Source organism: Dromiciops gliroides, chromosome 4, assembly GCF_019393635.1.
Source record: "Dromiciops gliroides isolate mDroGli1 chromosome 4, mDroGli1.pri, whole genome shotgun sequence".
NCBI classification, from domain to species: Eukaryota; Metazoa; Chordata; class Mammalia; order Microbiotheria; family Microbiotheriidae; genus Dromiciops; species Dromiciops gliroides.
This window is the reverse complement of record NC_057864.1, coordinates 402,352,411-402,367,619: the sequence shown is the minus strand read 5'-3', so window position 1 is coordinate 402,367,619 and position 15,209 is coordinate 402,352,411. Positions and strand designations below refer to the sequence as shown.

General features: G+C 39.1%; 1 protein-coding gene across 1 annotated transcript in view; it reads left to right on the top strand.

The window, feature by feature from the left end:
- Positions 1 to 3,437: 3,437 nt before the first annotated feature.
- Positions 3,438 to 15,209, top strand: part of SLC22A2 (solute carrier family 22 member 2) — a 41,952-nt gene continuing 30,180 nt past the window's right edge. The window contains exons 1-2 of the mRNA XM_044004693.1: positions 3,438 to 3,978; positions 5,313 to 5,416. Of these exons, the coding sequence (XP_043860628.1) occupies positions 3,568 to 3,978; positions 5,313 to 5,416 (515 nt within the window). The 5' untranslated portion in view covers positions 3,438 to 3,567. The remainder of the gene's footprint in view (positions 3,979 to 5,312; positions 5,417 to 15,209) is intronic.

Here is a 15,209-nt window from a genome sequence, read left to right as displayed (position 1 = left end):
AAACTGCTTTGAAACTGAATCACAGGGGACTCTTGACACTTACTAGTTGTGTGACCCTGAGCAAGTCACTTAACCCTCATTGCCCCCCCACACACACACACAAAGAAAAAGAAAAAGGAAAAGGAAAAGGAAAAGAAAAAGAAAAAGGAAAAAAGAAGGAAACAATCACAACTTTGTCCAAATACCATTTGTTAGCATTGTGCTCTGTTGTTTGGCTGAAAGCTGCCACTCAGAACTAAAGATAATATTCCAGTGTCTGAAAGTGGGGAGAGTACAGTGAAAATGGTCCCCTTCCTGGTTCTATATGGTAAGACCCGAGGAATAAAAACTCAAATGATGTTCTATGAAAAGGATGGTTCTTTTGGGATGCCTTGCCACATTGTCCCTTGATATGAAACTTCCATATCCCTAAATCTCCCAAATATTTTCCTGTGAATTGCTGTCTAGCTATGGCTCCTTTACCCTGTACTTGTGCAATAAATTTTAAAACCTAATTGTAGGATTTGACATTTATACCTATTAAATTTCACACCTCTGATTCAGGCCAGTATTCTAGCCAATCAAAATGTAAAAAAAAAAAAATCCTGACTCTGTGATCCAGTGTTTCTGCTATCTACGCCCCCTGCCACCAGCTTTGCACCATCAACAAATTGAATAAGCTTGTCAAGTATGCCTTCTTATAAATCATCTAATAAAAACACTGAAGAAATACCAAAGAAATAGAATTTATCTAGGCATCCAACAGATAGACTCTGTGTTGGATACACTGATACTCCACTAGAGACATCCTTTCAGAGAGATAGAGATCAATTAATTTATACTCTTTGGGTTTGGTCATTGAACTAATTCAAAATACAGCTGACTTTTCTGTCATCTGCTCCATATCTCTCCAGTTACTAAGATACCACAAGAGACTTTTTCAAATGCCTCGCTAAAATCTGGGTCTATCATATTGATGTTCTCCTGATCTATCTGTTAAGAAACCCTGCTTAAAAAAGGAAATGAGGTTAACTTGAGTTTTTGACAAAGTCATACTGGCTCTCAAGGAATCACAGTTTTGCTTTCTTTTTTACAAATTTAATTAACTTTATTCTAAATTTAAGAGAAATCAAACAAGCCTTTCCATAACGTAGAATAAAAAAGGAATATACATCTTTCTCAGAGGTTTCCAAAGATTTCCCATATATTAGGACATGAAAGTTTACAGTTAAAAGCAGAAATATTAAGAGTATCAGATCACAATGCAATAAAAATTGTATTTAATAAGGGACCACAGAAACATAAATTAAAAACTAATTGGAGATTAAACAACCTAATCTTAAAGAATGAGTGGGCCAAAGAGCAAATCATAGAAACAATCAATAATTTCATTAAAGAAAATGACAATAATGAGTTTCCCTTTCTAAATGCTCACAAAACTTCCCTTTAATAATGTTTTGGACTTTTGCCATGAGTCAAAGTAAAGCAAACTGTGCTATAGTTGAAAGCATCTGCTCTCTTCCCTTTTTCTGACTTACAATTTTTGTTTTGTGTTTGATTTCATAGTGTGGATTAAAAGGCTAATTTTTAAATATGAAACAGACCTCTGCACTTAGAGATCTACTGATGCAAGGGAAAACACTTCTGGGGAAATTTTGCTTAGTAACTAGGTTATTAATAGAATAAATATTGGATATCATAAATAGTAACACATGTATAGATTTAACCAGTCATAGTGTTTTGTGCCAAATGGGGCTGATGAGCTGCACATTGCATCCCAACATAGGTGTTTCAAAACCTGGGCATTTCATTCCCTCAGAGGCTATATGGCATTTTTTAATCTAGTTATACCACCCCCTTCACAAATATAACATCTACACATCAGACTATACTCAACTTAAGGCCCAGGAAGCTTTGAAATTAGGTCCTCAGTTAGTACTAAGAGATACCCAAAACTTCTTGGACCTGTGAAACATTAGCCCATATCTTCTCACCTGCTGGATACCCAAACAGGGTTAGTGGTGACAAAGATCATGTTTGCCGCTGGCCAACAACCATCCAGCAGATTGATCCCATCTATAGGATCTGTGCTTGCAACTCTCAAGACTTTGACACCATGACTCAGATGCCTTCCCACTCTGGATCTTCCCTCACCTCCTTGGGTCTTTTCACACTGGAACATCTCTCCACCAAGTCAGCTTCCTTCTCACTTTGGTAAGTTACTTTTGGTGCTTCCATTTGGGGGGATGGGCCCAGGCTTTATTCCTCTCCCACCTGTGCTTCTCTAAACATTCACCACCATGCCCAGCACTACAGGTATCTTCTCTCCCCACAATCCTTTTGAGTTCCCTTTTATGTGCTGTCTTCCCACATTAGAATGTAAGCTCTTTGAGGGCAGGGGCATTTGTATCCTGTTCCTTAACACAGTACCTGAAACATAGTAAACTCTAAATAAATGTGTATTGGCTGTGGGAGTCAGCAAACGCATTATTAATTTTGACAATCCTACTGCCTCTTGTTGCCTTGGAAGAAAAGAAAGTAGAAGTGGGGCAGTTGGGAGTGATGCTGTTGTAGGGAAAATCAATGCACAAGAAAACTGGATTAAATTTCTGGCACTTATTGTGCATATGAAACAATAGGCGACCTACTCTCTTTGGCAGCTTGAAAAAAAAAATTAAGGATTCTGTTGTTAACCCGCATAGACAGATTGTTTGTTTCCTTTGCTAAGACTGACATACTTCCCTTGAATTTAGATGCATTTGCCACAGTACCTAAACATTCACTGCTAACATGGACAAAAAGGTACGGGACATGTAGAGAGCAGAATGAATGCATCAAACCAACACACAGACAGTAAAGTCTTTATAAAAATATTTAGGTCAAGGGTAAGTGCATTTTATAGGGATGAGACAAGAATGCCAGACTGAGGCCCCGAACATCCACTTTTCCATTAGCAAAATCAGGAACCTCAGAGAGCAAAATTGGAGATGCCCACCTGCCAACACACCGTAAGTAGCACATGAAGGCCACGCAGTGCAACAAGAAACACAGAGAGATCTTAACAAACTGATCTGGGATTGAGTTAGAGCTTTGTCCCCTGACCACATATTGACATTTTGCTCTGTGGCAAGGTCGGAGAAATATGGTTTACCTTCTTGTACAGAAGAACAGATGAACTGTATGTTGGACATAAATATATTTGATTCCTGGACACTCAGTTTCACTGAGATAAAATGAATAGATCTCTGAAGGTGCTCAGATTACTCACCTGTGTTGTACAGAGGAATAATTGTTTAGTGTGCTTGTATTAAGTAGCGACAAACAAGCTAGGAATGATATTACAACAAACACATTCAGCCTGATTAGCTTCTCAACAGTCACTGAACATACATCTCCCTGGAACAAAGTGCCCAGTTGGAAGTGACTCTTACAAAGTAAAGGTCTAGATGAGAGGCTGGTCAATTTGTAAAGTAAATTAACTGTCACCCTTTGACTTTTGGTCAAAAGTTTTGCAGAGTTCTAAACAGCCTGTCAGCAAAATTTTAGAGCAGTGCTGAGAACAGCGGAACTAGCCTACCTCCAGAAATAATGCCCACTGTGGATGATATTCTAGAGCACATTGGGGAATTTCACTTTTTCCAGAAACAAACCTTTTTTGTTTTGTCCCTGATTTCTGTCACCTTCACCCCCATCTACGTGGGGATTGTTTTCCTGGGCTTCACTCCGGATCACCGCTGCCTGAATCCCGGAGTTTCAGAGTTAAGCAAACGATGTGGCTGGAGTTTGGAAGAGGAGCTGAATTACACAGTGCCGGGCCTGGGGTTACCAGGAGACGCTTTTACCAGCCAGTGCCGGAGATACGATGTGGACTGGAACCAAACAGGGCTCAGCTGCACCGACCCTTTGGCCAACTTTACCAGCAACAAGAGCCACATCCCTCTGACCACCTGTGAGGATGGCTGGGTATACGACACTTCAGGATCTTCCATTGTCACCGAGGTAAGTCTTAGCCAATTCCCCAAGAACTTACTAAATGAAACATATGGATTGTGTGTTGGATAGAAATGTATTCAATTCCTGGGCACTCAGTTCACTGAAATACAATTAATATATCTGGGATATGTGAAGGTGTTCAGATTACTCACCTGTGTTGTTATTCAGAGGAATTATCATTTGGTGCACTTGTATTAAATAGTGACAAACTAGCCAAGAATGATATTACAACAAACACAACCAGCCCAATTAGCTTGTTTGGGGCATTTCCAAAAGTCATTGAAAAGACTTTTCCCTGAAACAAAGTGCCCAGTTGGAAGTAACTCTCACAGAGTTAAGGTCTAAATGAAAGACTAGAAATGGGACCAGATGACAGATGATGTGTTTCCTTAAGATGAAATTCTTTTTGAGAGGCAATCAGGGTTAAGCAACTTGCCCAGGGTCACATAGCTTGTAAGTGTCTGAAGTCACATTTGAACTCAGGTCCTCCTGACTCCAGGTCTGGTGGATAACAACTCATCTTGATGCACCCAGGCATATTTGTTTTTGGAAAACAGGCTCTTTGGGACCACTTTAATTGTTTGGAAATATTGTTCTTAACATCTTTGCAACTTCTACCAGTTGGTTCTGGTTCTACCCAATGGGACCCAACAGAACATGTCTAATTCATTTTTGGTATGACAAATCCCCCCTAAATCTTCTTTTGTCAGATAACAGGTTTTAACTAGTTGATCTCATAGGGCCCTTTCATCTCAAAGATTCCGCCATATTATTACACCTTTAAAATGCTAGCTATTGTATAGATATTGTGTAGACTTCCTGGGCAAGTCAGAGCTTCTCCAGGGTTAATTTCCTTGTCTTTAAAAGGATGCAGGGGAAGCTAGGTGGCCAGTGGATAAAGCACTGGCCCTGGATTCAGGAGGACCTGAGTTCAAATCTGGCCTCAGACACTTGACACTTACTAGCTGTGTGACCCTGGGCAAGTCACTTAACCCTCATTGCCCAGCCAAAAAAAAAAAAGGATGCAGGTTGGACCAGATCATTTCCATCTCTGAGGAAACATTGAACATAGAATGTGACTGTTACATAGAAATAACCAAACAAATCTAACCCAAAACAATTTCCATGGCAGGTTTCAATTTGCAAACTTCCAGCCATCTTAAGAAAAGTATAAAGAAAGAAAGCTTTTAGTTTATTGCTTTTAAGCCACATCAATTCAATTTCACAAATGTCAAGTACACACTTGCTACAAACTCAGCACTGTATGAAATGCTCTGTGTCTCTCATATTAGTAGTGAGATTTTTTTCATTGTCTTCTAACTTATGATGTGTCTCTGCAGTTTAACCTGGTATGTGCCAATTCATGGAAACTGGACCTGTTTCAATCGATTGTGAATGTTGGATTTTTTATTGGCTCTGTATGTATCGGTTACATAGCAGACAGGTATGTCTTCAATGCCATAAGATTTAAACATGCATTCTGAAGTAGAACCTTATAAAACGAATTGATATTCCTGTTCTTTTGGAGAGACTGTATCTATGATTTCATTGGTATAGGGAATTCTTTGGGAAGAAACTCCTACAAATGCAGATCAGAGCCAGCTTTGCAACTCACCATCTAACATTATGAGTCTAAAACTTCTAGAGTTATCTGCAGAACTAAGGTTGAGTGACTTGCCCAGGGTCATGCAGCCAGTGCCTGAATCAGAGACAGGACTGGAATCCAGCCCATGTTGGATAAGGGTGACCCTCTATTCATTAAAGATTCTCTTGGGCTTTTTGTGGTTCTTTTGGATTCTCAAGAGCCCCATTGAGTTAGGTAGAAGGAGGAAATAAAGACAAGATAGTTTAAGAAAAAAGACATCCACAATAACAAGCATTTTTATTTTTATCTTTATCTCTGCTCCTTGAACTTCATGTTTTTCCTGAATATCTAATAGTCTAACTGCAAAATCATGGCCAAGTGAAAACACTTCACATTTTCCTGAGTTTAACACATTCCTCTTATTAGCAGAGTATAGTGGAAAGAGCATTGATCATTGAGTCAGAAGACCTAGGTCAAGTCCCATTCCTGATTCTTTGAAGCTGTTCAATACTAGGAAGGTCAATTAAAGTCTCAGAGCTAAGCTTTTGCAAGTTTAAAGTGGAGTTGAGAACATTTTTACCACCTTTCCTGCCAGGTTGTTGTGAGATAAATATTTTATAAAATTTTAGGTGCTAGGTCAATGTAGGTTATTATTAGAAGCAAAGTTGTCCTATTACTATCTTCTCTTAGTTGCCTTGAGAATAATACCAGGGGCAGCTAGGTGGTGCAGTGGATAGACCACTGGCGTTGGATTCAGGAGTACCTGAGTTCAAATCCAGCCTCAGACACTTAACACTTACTAGCTGTGTGACCCTCGGCAAGTCACTTAACCCCAATTACCTCACTAAAAAAATTAAAAAAAAAAAAAAGAGAGAGAGAATAATACCAGATGTCTCTCCTAGAAGAGAAGGGGGCAAAGAGAGTTGTGATTTATTCCCTTTCACCAGTCCACTAGAATCTGAGCTTCTTCCCCCTCTACTCAACTTCCCACCCAGCTTGCTGGGATCCACCCTTAGCCTCTAATAGACTCCCTGGGCATGTGTTCACTCAGTCGGCCAGAAAGAAGCATTTCCAAGGTGACCCTGTGGGCCAGATACACATCAGATGTTTGATAGCATCTAGGAGGAAAATATTCTCTGTCTCCTCAAGGAAAACTAAGAATCTGATCATCATAATTCCAATGTCAGCCCGGAAGTTATGAAAAGGCCTCCGCTCAAAAGAGAAGCAAAATGGATGGTACTCTTAGGAAGAGTCCCACAGCCTCTGAGGGCTCTTCGTATCTAAGAGAGCAGGCTATAAACTGAAGAGAGCAACTTAAGCTATCCTGTTCCCTTTAATCAGGTATCATCTTGGAACTATAGGATAATGGTGATATAAAGGGAAAAGTGCATAGAATTTTGTTTCATATGTAACTGTGTTCTCAAAGAGTGCCTGTTTTGATCAAGGATGTCAGCTCTTAAGTGTACTTACATTTTTGAAAGCCCTGCATTCAGGGCAGCTAGGTGGCACAGCAGATAAAGCACCAGCTTTGGATTCAGGAGGACATGAGTTCAAATCCGGCCTCAGATACTTGACATTTACTAGCTGTGTGATCCTGAGCAAGTCACTTAACCCTCATTGCCCCACCAAAAAAAAAAAAAAAGCCCTGCATTCCATGTTGTGCTCATGTTGCCCTCTGATCCCCTGCACTGCCCCCACCTGGCTCAATCTTCTCCCAGAAGCATCAGAGTATTTGCCTGGATTCCCATTCCCTGTTGTAAAAGGTTATCATAGCATGATTATTGCTAAAGTACTAATAGGTCACAGGGCTTAATGGGTTACTTCCTTCAGAGATATTTACAATTTCACAGAGGACTGACTAAAAGGGAACCATCATGGTTGGCCAGGAAGAGAGATAATCTTAGCAAAGAGCATTCATATCACATCATGACAGTCACTGCCTATGTGCCTGTTCTGGCTCTGTTCACTCGGATGTTCAAAGAAGATAGTGAATTATGCAGGACTTTTTGTGTCAGGAGACAATAGAAGACGAGGTTGGAAATTACCTCCTACATAATTAGGGACCCATTAACAATTCAAGATCCAGAGTCCAACAGTGAGACTCTGGGCTTCCAAGGGCCTATTCACCAATTAATTACTTGCTCCCTGACAGACTTGGCCAGTCTCACAATTGTCCCCACCCCCACCCCCTTCTTTCTTTACCTGCAAAACAGAAGTGATTGTTAAACTATCAGCATGATATATGTGTGCTTGTCCGTTGGCTTAGTTAATAGACTACTTGGAGGCTAACAGAGGTTTGATGTGATATAAATGAGTTAACAATACTCCTAACCCATAAATAGTATAGGACAATCTGTATGTTGCTAAGCCACAAGACCAAGCAGATTATTCATTTACATACATGGCTTCAAGAAGCAATTTTGCTTGAATTCATTTTCTCTCTCCCTTTCCCTCTCTCTCTCTCTCTCTCTCTCTACCTCCTTCCCTCTTTCCCTCTGTTGATTTAGTACTCATTATGCTGTTCAACTCATCATTCTTTTAAACCAGGAGTCCTTAACCTGGGATCAAGGGATCTGGGAGCTTGTATGGGGGCAGGGGGAGAAATGCATCTTTATTTTCACTTACCTTCAATTGAAATTTAGCATTTCCTTCCATTATAAATATAAGCAACACACCACAGTAGCATTAGGCCTCACCAGACTGCCAAAGGAATCCGCAAAACACAAAAAGTTAAGAACTCTTGCTTTAAAGAATGATTTATTAGGATAGGAATAAGGACTATATCTGTGTTCTTATTGGTCTAGGGATGTCCCAGGTGAGGAAATTCCCTTAATCAATGTGGTTAGAACCTTTTCTACAACTTCTACTCTTAGAGAGCCTCATAGAGAACTGGCCCAGGGTCACTCAGCTAATATGTGGGAAGAACCCAGGTCTTTCTGCCTTAGAGGCCAGTGATCTGATCTTTTCTTTTCTTTTCTTTTCTGGTGGGGCAATGAGGGTTAAGTGACTTGCCCAGGGTCACACAGCTAGTAGGTGTCAAGTGTCTGAGGCTAGATTTGAACTCAGGTCTTCCTGAATCCAGGGCTGGTGCTTTATCCACTGCACCACCTATCTGCTCCTAGGCCAGTGTTCTACCTGCTAGACTTTATCTTTGCTTTCTCCCTCACCCTATCTCCAGCATGGTGCTTTACATATAAAGCAGACCCTTAATAAGCATTTGTTGAATTCAACTAAATTTAATTCTTCCCCTAACAGTTTTGGGAATTCTATTTTTTTTTTGTAAACTTCCTAACAGATGCTCATAGGTCATATCTGTCCCCACCCCATCCCCCACCTGTCTTATTTTTGCTGATCTAAAATGACAGGACAACAGGTAAGGTTTTTAATGTTCTTTATGCCACACCTATTACATTTTCTAACCCAACCGAGTCATACAGTAAAGCCAATCTGAAGGAACCTGATTTTTATATGGCAAAATTCCAAGGAAACTCTCTCCTAGGGAAGCTTGCTTGTCTTTCATCCATTGATTTCTCTAAAAGAATAGGATTATAGATCCACCCAGAGCTGAAAGAGACCAGAGGTCAGGTAGTGCAATATATGATCCAATCCCCTCATTTTACAGAATGGCCCAGGAATGTGAAGTGATTTGCTCTAGATCATTACAACCACTTTCTGGCCCCACCTAACACACACAAAAAAGGGAAGGTGAGAAGTTGTATTCCTGAAGCATAGATAGGTTTCTTGCTTCAACTTAATCTGTGTTAGTAATGACTCAGATTGTGTTATCAGGGTGAGATTAGAAAACCAAAGATCCAGTTGGATTCAATTGATCTGATCCACCCGTGAATGAAATCCTTAACAGGTGTGTTTTTCAAGCTGCTCAAGGGCAGGAATGCTTTCATTTTTGTCTTTGCATTCCCAGGATTTGGCACACAGTAGGTAGTTAATATGTCTTGTTGATTGTGGAGCTGATAAAATGAAAGTCAATCACAAAAGGCAGGAACAGAAACCGCCCAATAGTAGGAACAGAAAATTGTCCATTTAAATGAAAAGGGGCAGCTAGGTGGCACAGCAGATAGAGTGTTGGGCCTGGAGTCAGGAAAACCTGGGTTCAAATCTAGCCTCCAGCATTAACTGGCTGTGTGATCCTGGGCAAGTCACTTAACCCTGTTTACCTCACTTTGCTCATCTGTAAAATGAGCTGGAGAAGTAAATGGCAAACTATTCCAGTATCTTTGCCAAGAAAACCCCAAAAGGTGCCATAAAGAGTTGGACATAAAAAAAAAAATTAAGAGTTGGACATGACTAAAAAAATGACTAAACAGCAAATTAAAATTAAAAGCCTTCTGTATTGGAGCAGCTAAGTGGGGCCATGGATAAAGCACCCGCCCTGGATTCAGGAGGACCTGAGTTCAAATCCAGCCTCAGACACTTGACACGTATTAGCTATGTGACCCTGGGCAAGTCACTTAACCCTCATTGCCCCACCCCACCCCCAAAAAAAGCCTTCTGTAAAATTTCCATTTGTATAGTGGGTGGTTTTCTCAAAGTTGCAGTTTGCAAAAAAACCACTCCTAGGCATATGAAGTTAATAAACAGCAGTAATTATTAGCCCAACCCAGGGCCTTTTTTAAAAATGGAGATGCCCTTTAAGTTCGGTCTGTTTTCCTATTTAGTTCTGTAATTCCATTCCCTAAATCTTTGACCCTAGGCTGAGCAGGGATTAAATAAGACTTTAGGTTCTGATATTACCTGGCACAGATAAGAGAAGTTTTTGGCTTCAGAAACTCTAAAAGATTGTTATAAAGGAGCTGTGACCTGTGTCTGTAGAGGGGAGTATGTTATAGAAAGTGGATTATATATCTCTTGCATGGATATGGCTTGAGATTCTCAATGTTAATATGGTCTTCATTACATAATCTTGTTGCTTCTTGAGCAAATCCAGGACCACAGCAAGACAAGAAAGGAAAGTTTATGAAGGTTGAAGGGATGTTCTTTCAAATCTAATTGAATGAAGGGGTAGCTAGGTGGTGCAGTAGATAGAGCACCGACCCTGGATTCAGGAGGACCTGAGTTCAAATCTGGCCTCAGACACTTAACACTTAGTAGCTGTGTGGCCCTGGGCAAGTCACTTAACCCCAATTGCCTCGCTGAAAAGAAATTTTTAATTAAAAAAAATTTTTTTAAATCAAATCTAACTGAATGATGTAAGAAAACTTTCTTCTGTCATTGCTGTGATGCTATTTGAAACAATGTGAGAGCAGTTAATTTCCAGGGTTCAGAACCATGGAATGTCAGGATTGGAAGGGACTCCAATAGTCATTTAGTGCAACTCCTACCTGAAAAAGAAACCCCTTTATAAAACAAAAACAAAACAAAAAACCTATGTTATGGAAATGCTTTTTTATTCCATAAATTTAAAATAAAATAAAAATTTTAAAACTCAATATATCATCATCTAGTGTTTGATCAAAGGCCTTCAATAAAGAACCCATTGTTTTCAGATGTGACAGAAAGCCCATTTCACTTTTGGATATTTCTCATTTTTAGGAAGCTTTGCCTGACAACAAATCTGGAAATTTTGCCTTTTTTTTTTTTTTGCTACTTCCATACATTCGTCCTTCTTCTGGCCTTCTGGGGTCAAGCAGCATAAGTCTAAACTCTCTTCCATGTGACACCCCTTCAGCCGACAGCTGAAGATAAACATCAGGACCCTTATTCTTCTCTCTTCCAGTCCACACATACCCAGCTCCTTTAATTTATCCTCATTTGGCATGAATTTGAAACCTTTTTGCTCCATCGTTGCAATGCTCTGGACACTCTCCAGGTTAACAATGCTGTTGATCTAAAAATGTATAGGAAAAGGAATCCGTTTTCTTTCAAGTCGTTGCCTATCAAAGTAATTGCTCCATGGGGGGCAGCTAGGTGGCACAGTGGATAAAGCAATGAGCCTGGATTCAGGAGGACCTGAGTTCATATCCGACCTCAGACACTTGACACTTACTAGCTGTGTGACCCTGGGCAGGTCACTTAACCCTCATTGCCCCACCAAAAAAAAAAAAAAAAAGTAATTGCCTTATTTTATTTCTTTAAATCATAAAAGTATTTTATTATTTTCCAGTTACATGTAAAGAGAGTTTTCAACATTTTTTATAAGATTTCTAGCTTCAATTTGTTCTCCTTCCCTCCTTTCCTATATCAGAAACCAATCTGATATAAGTTATATATGTACAATGACATGGTTATATATGTATAATGGCATTAGTCATGTTGTGAAAGAAGAATCAGAACAAAGGGGGAAAATCTCAAAAAAAATAAAAAAGCGAAACAGTATGGTTCAATCTAAATCCAAATTACACAGTTCTTTTTTTCTGGACATGGAGAGCATTTTCCTTCATGAGTCCTTTGGAATTGTCTTGGATTATTATATTACTGAGAAGAGCTAAGTCTATCACACTTGATCATGGCACAATGTTGCTGTTACTGTGTACAATGTTCTCCTGGTTCTGCTCCCTTCACTCAACATCAGTGCACTTAAGTCTCTCCAGGTTTTCTGAAATCAGCCTGCTCATCATTTCTTATAGCACGATAGTATTATTCCATTACATTCATATACCACAACTTGTATAGCCATTCCCCAATTGATGGGCATTCCTTCGATTTCCAATTCTTTGATACCATAATGCCCCATCTTAATTAATAATGAAAAACTATTAGATAAAGAATACATTTACAGGGCACCTCCAATTCATATCATACACTGGAGTCTCCCCTTCTTTTTCTCTTTTAAAAAAAATTTTTTTTTAATTTTTGCAGGGCAATGAGGGTTAAGTGACTTGCCCAGGGTCACACAGCTATCATCTAGCTATCTAGCTAGCTATTCATACATGCATTCATTCATTTATCTATTAATTTATCTATCCATTCACTCATTCATTCATTTATTTTTTTTTTTGGCAGAGCAATAAAGGTTAAGTGACTTGCCCAGGGTCACACAGCTAGTAAGTGTCAAGTGTCTGAGGCCCGATTTGATCTCAAGTCCTCCTGAATCCAGGGCTCGTGCTTTATCCACTGTACCACCTAGCTGCCCCCTCCCCTTCTCTTTTAAGGGAGATATGAATTGGAGGTGCCCTGTAAATGTATTCTTTATCTAATAGGCTTTAGCAACACCATTTTAAAATACATTTCTATCCCCTGAAAACTGAACCAGTATCTTCTTGATAGTACTTGAGGTTTTTTTTATTTTCTAATAATTTGTTAAGTATCCACTAAGTGCTCTTTAAAGGGCAGCAAGGTGGTGTAGTAGACAGAGTGCCAGGCCTGACGTCAGGAAGACTCATCTTCCTGAGTTCAAATCTGACCTCAGATACTTACTAGCTGTGTGACCTTGGGCAAGTCATCTCACCTTGTTTGCCTCAGTTCCTCATCTATAAAATGAGCTGGAGAAAGAAATGGTAAAGCATTCCAGTATCTTTGCCAAGAAAACCCCAAATGGAGTCATGAAGATTCAGACACACCTGAAAAATAACTGAACAACTATTGTTCATATTAACCTGGTTTTGTTTCTAAGAGACCATTCAAGATTTAGGTACCCATAGTATGAATTGCCTTAGAAGCTTTACAACTCTTGTCCCAGTTTTCGGCACTGGGGCAGAATTCAAATTAACTTTACTGTATTTACTGTCCTTCAAGGATTCAGGACTGGGACAGACAGTATTAACTAACTAGCAAATGAAATAATATAAGTAAAGAGCTTTATAAACTCCACAGCTCTATTTAAGTATAAGTTATTATTGAGGGGAAAGATATAACAATAGCAGTTACCACTGGATAGTGGAATAGCTGAGGATTTATTATCTATAGATCTTTAAGAAGAAAATGCAAATCTTCATTTTGTGGAGATAATTTAGATATAATTCTTCTTGGGGACAGTAAGATTAACCAGATAACTCTGTCTCAAAGTATTGATCAGCTCAGGATTTTTTTTTTCTTAATCAACAGCAGATATAAACATTTCAAATATACAAAGAACAAGAGGATTGTATATGAAACAATGATCTACTAAATGCAGTTTAGAAAAGAAATATAATATATTAAATTTTCAAGGTAGTAACAAAATTGCTCTATTTGTCTGTGGCCTCTCCTTACCTGTCCAATTTTCTTACACTTTATTGTGATCCAGCCCTCTGTGCTGCTCCTCATTTGTAACACTTCATCTCCAGACTCCAGATACTTCCACTGGCTATCTCCCCATGCTTGGAATGCTCTTCCCCATCACCTCTGCCTCTTGGCTTCCCTGACATCCTTTAAGTATCAGACAAAGTTCTACCTTCTACAAGAAGCCTTTCTCCATCCTCTTTAACCTTAATGCTTTTCCTCTGAGATAATTTCCAATTTGTCCTGTATATATCCTGTTTGTACAAAATAGTGTGCATATTATCACTGCCATACCTTCCCCCATTAGACTATGAACTTGAAAGCAAAGACTTCTTGTTTTTTATCTTTTTTTTGGATCCCGAATTCTTAGCACAGTGCCTAGCACATAATAGGTGTTAGATAAACGTTTATTCGCTTCATTCGACTGTCCCTTTCTGATCTTCTTTTTGTCTTCTATTTCTTTAAAAATGTTTAATTGCTGTGTTTTTGAACATGTCTATCACTACCTTCTAACTTAGCATCTCCTGTCTGCAAACAGAAGCCTTCCCTTGCAACAAATATACAGTCTAGCAAAACAAAGCAACACATTGGTGATATCTGAGAAGGCAAGTCTGATTCAGAGAAACATGGGAAGACTTGTGTGAACTGATATAGATCGAAAGGAGCAGAATCAGGGGAACAATTTACACAGGGACCACAATAATAATGTAAAGGAAAATGGCTTAATAAAAGTCTAAAAGTCAAAAGAGGAATGAGATTTACTTACACAGTAGCCTGCTCTCTTATTTCCAATGAACACATTTTTATTGAGCCCCAGGGCTGGTCCAGGCACTGTGCTCAAGATAGGTAGATTGGATGGATGGATGGCTAGATAGATAGATAGGTGGATAAGTAGGTACATAGGTGGATGGATGGATGGATGAATAGATACATAGGTAGATACATATAAAGATAGATATATGTACACATAATAGATATCTCTGGATATACATATGTCTGTGTACATATGTTTGTATATATACACATGTACAAATACATACATGTGTACATACATATACACACAAAGATAAATAAGAGTTCTTGATCTCAAGAACCCTACTTTTAAACCACTTAGAGGGAGAAGAGATAACACTCTGAAAAACAAAGTTTCCAGTCTTAGGTGACTGACTATGATATAAAATTGTAGGATATAAAATAAAATTTTCTCCTTGGGACAAATATACCACTGTATATTAGGAAATAGCATTGGGAGAGAATCAAGGATATGTGGTATATTTAGGTCTCCATTTTTCCTGAATGCTAAAGGATAGAGTTTGGAACTTAAAGTCAGGAACCTGGGTTCAAATGTTCTCTTTGACATCACAAACAAGTCACTTATTTTCTCTTCGCCTCAATTTCTTCATCTGCAAAGCGGGCATAATAACATCTATATAACAGCCCTACCTCATAGGGTTGTTCTGGGTGTCAGTGAGGTAATAAATAGACAGCTCTTTGT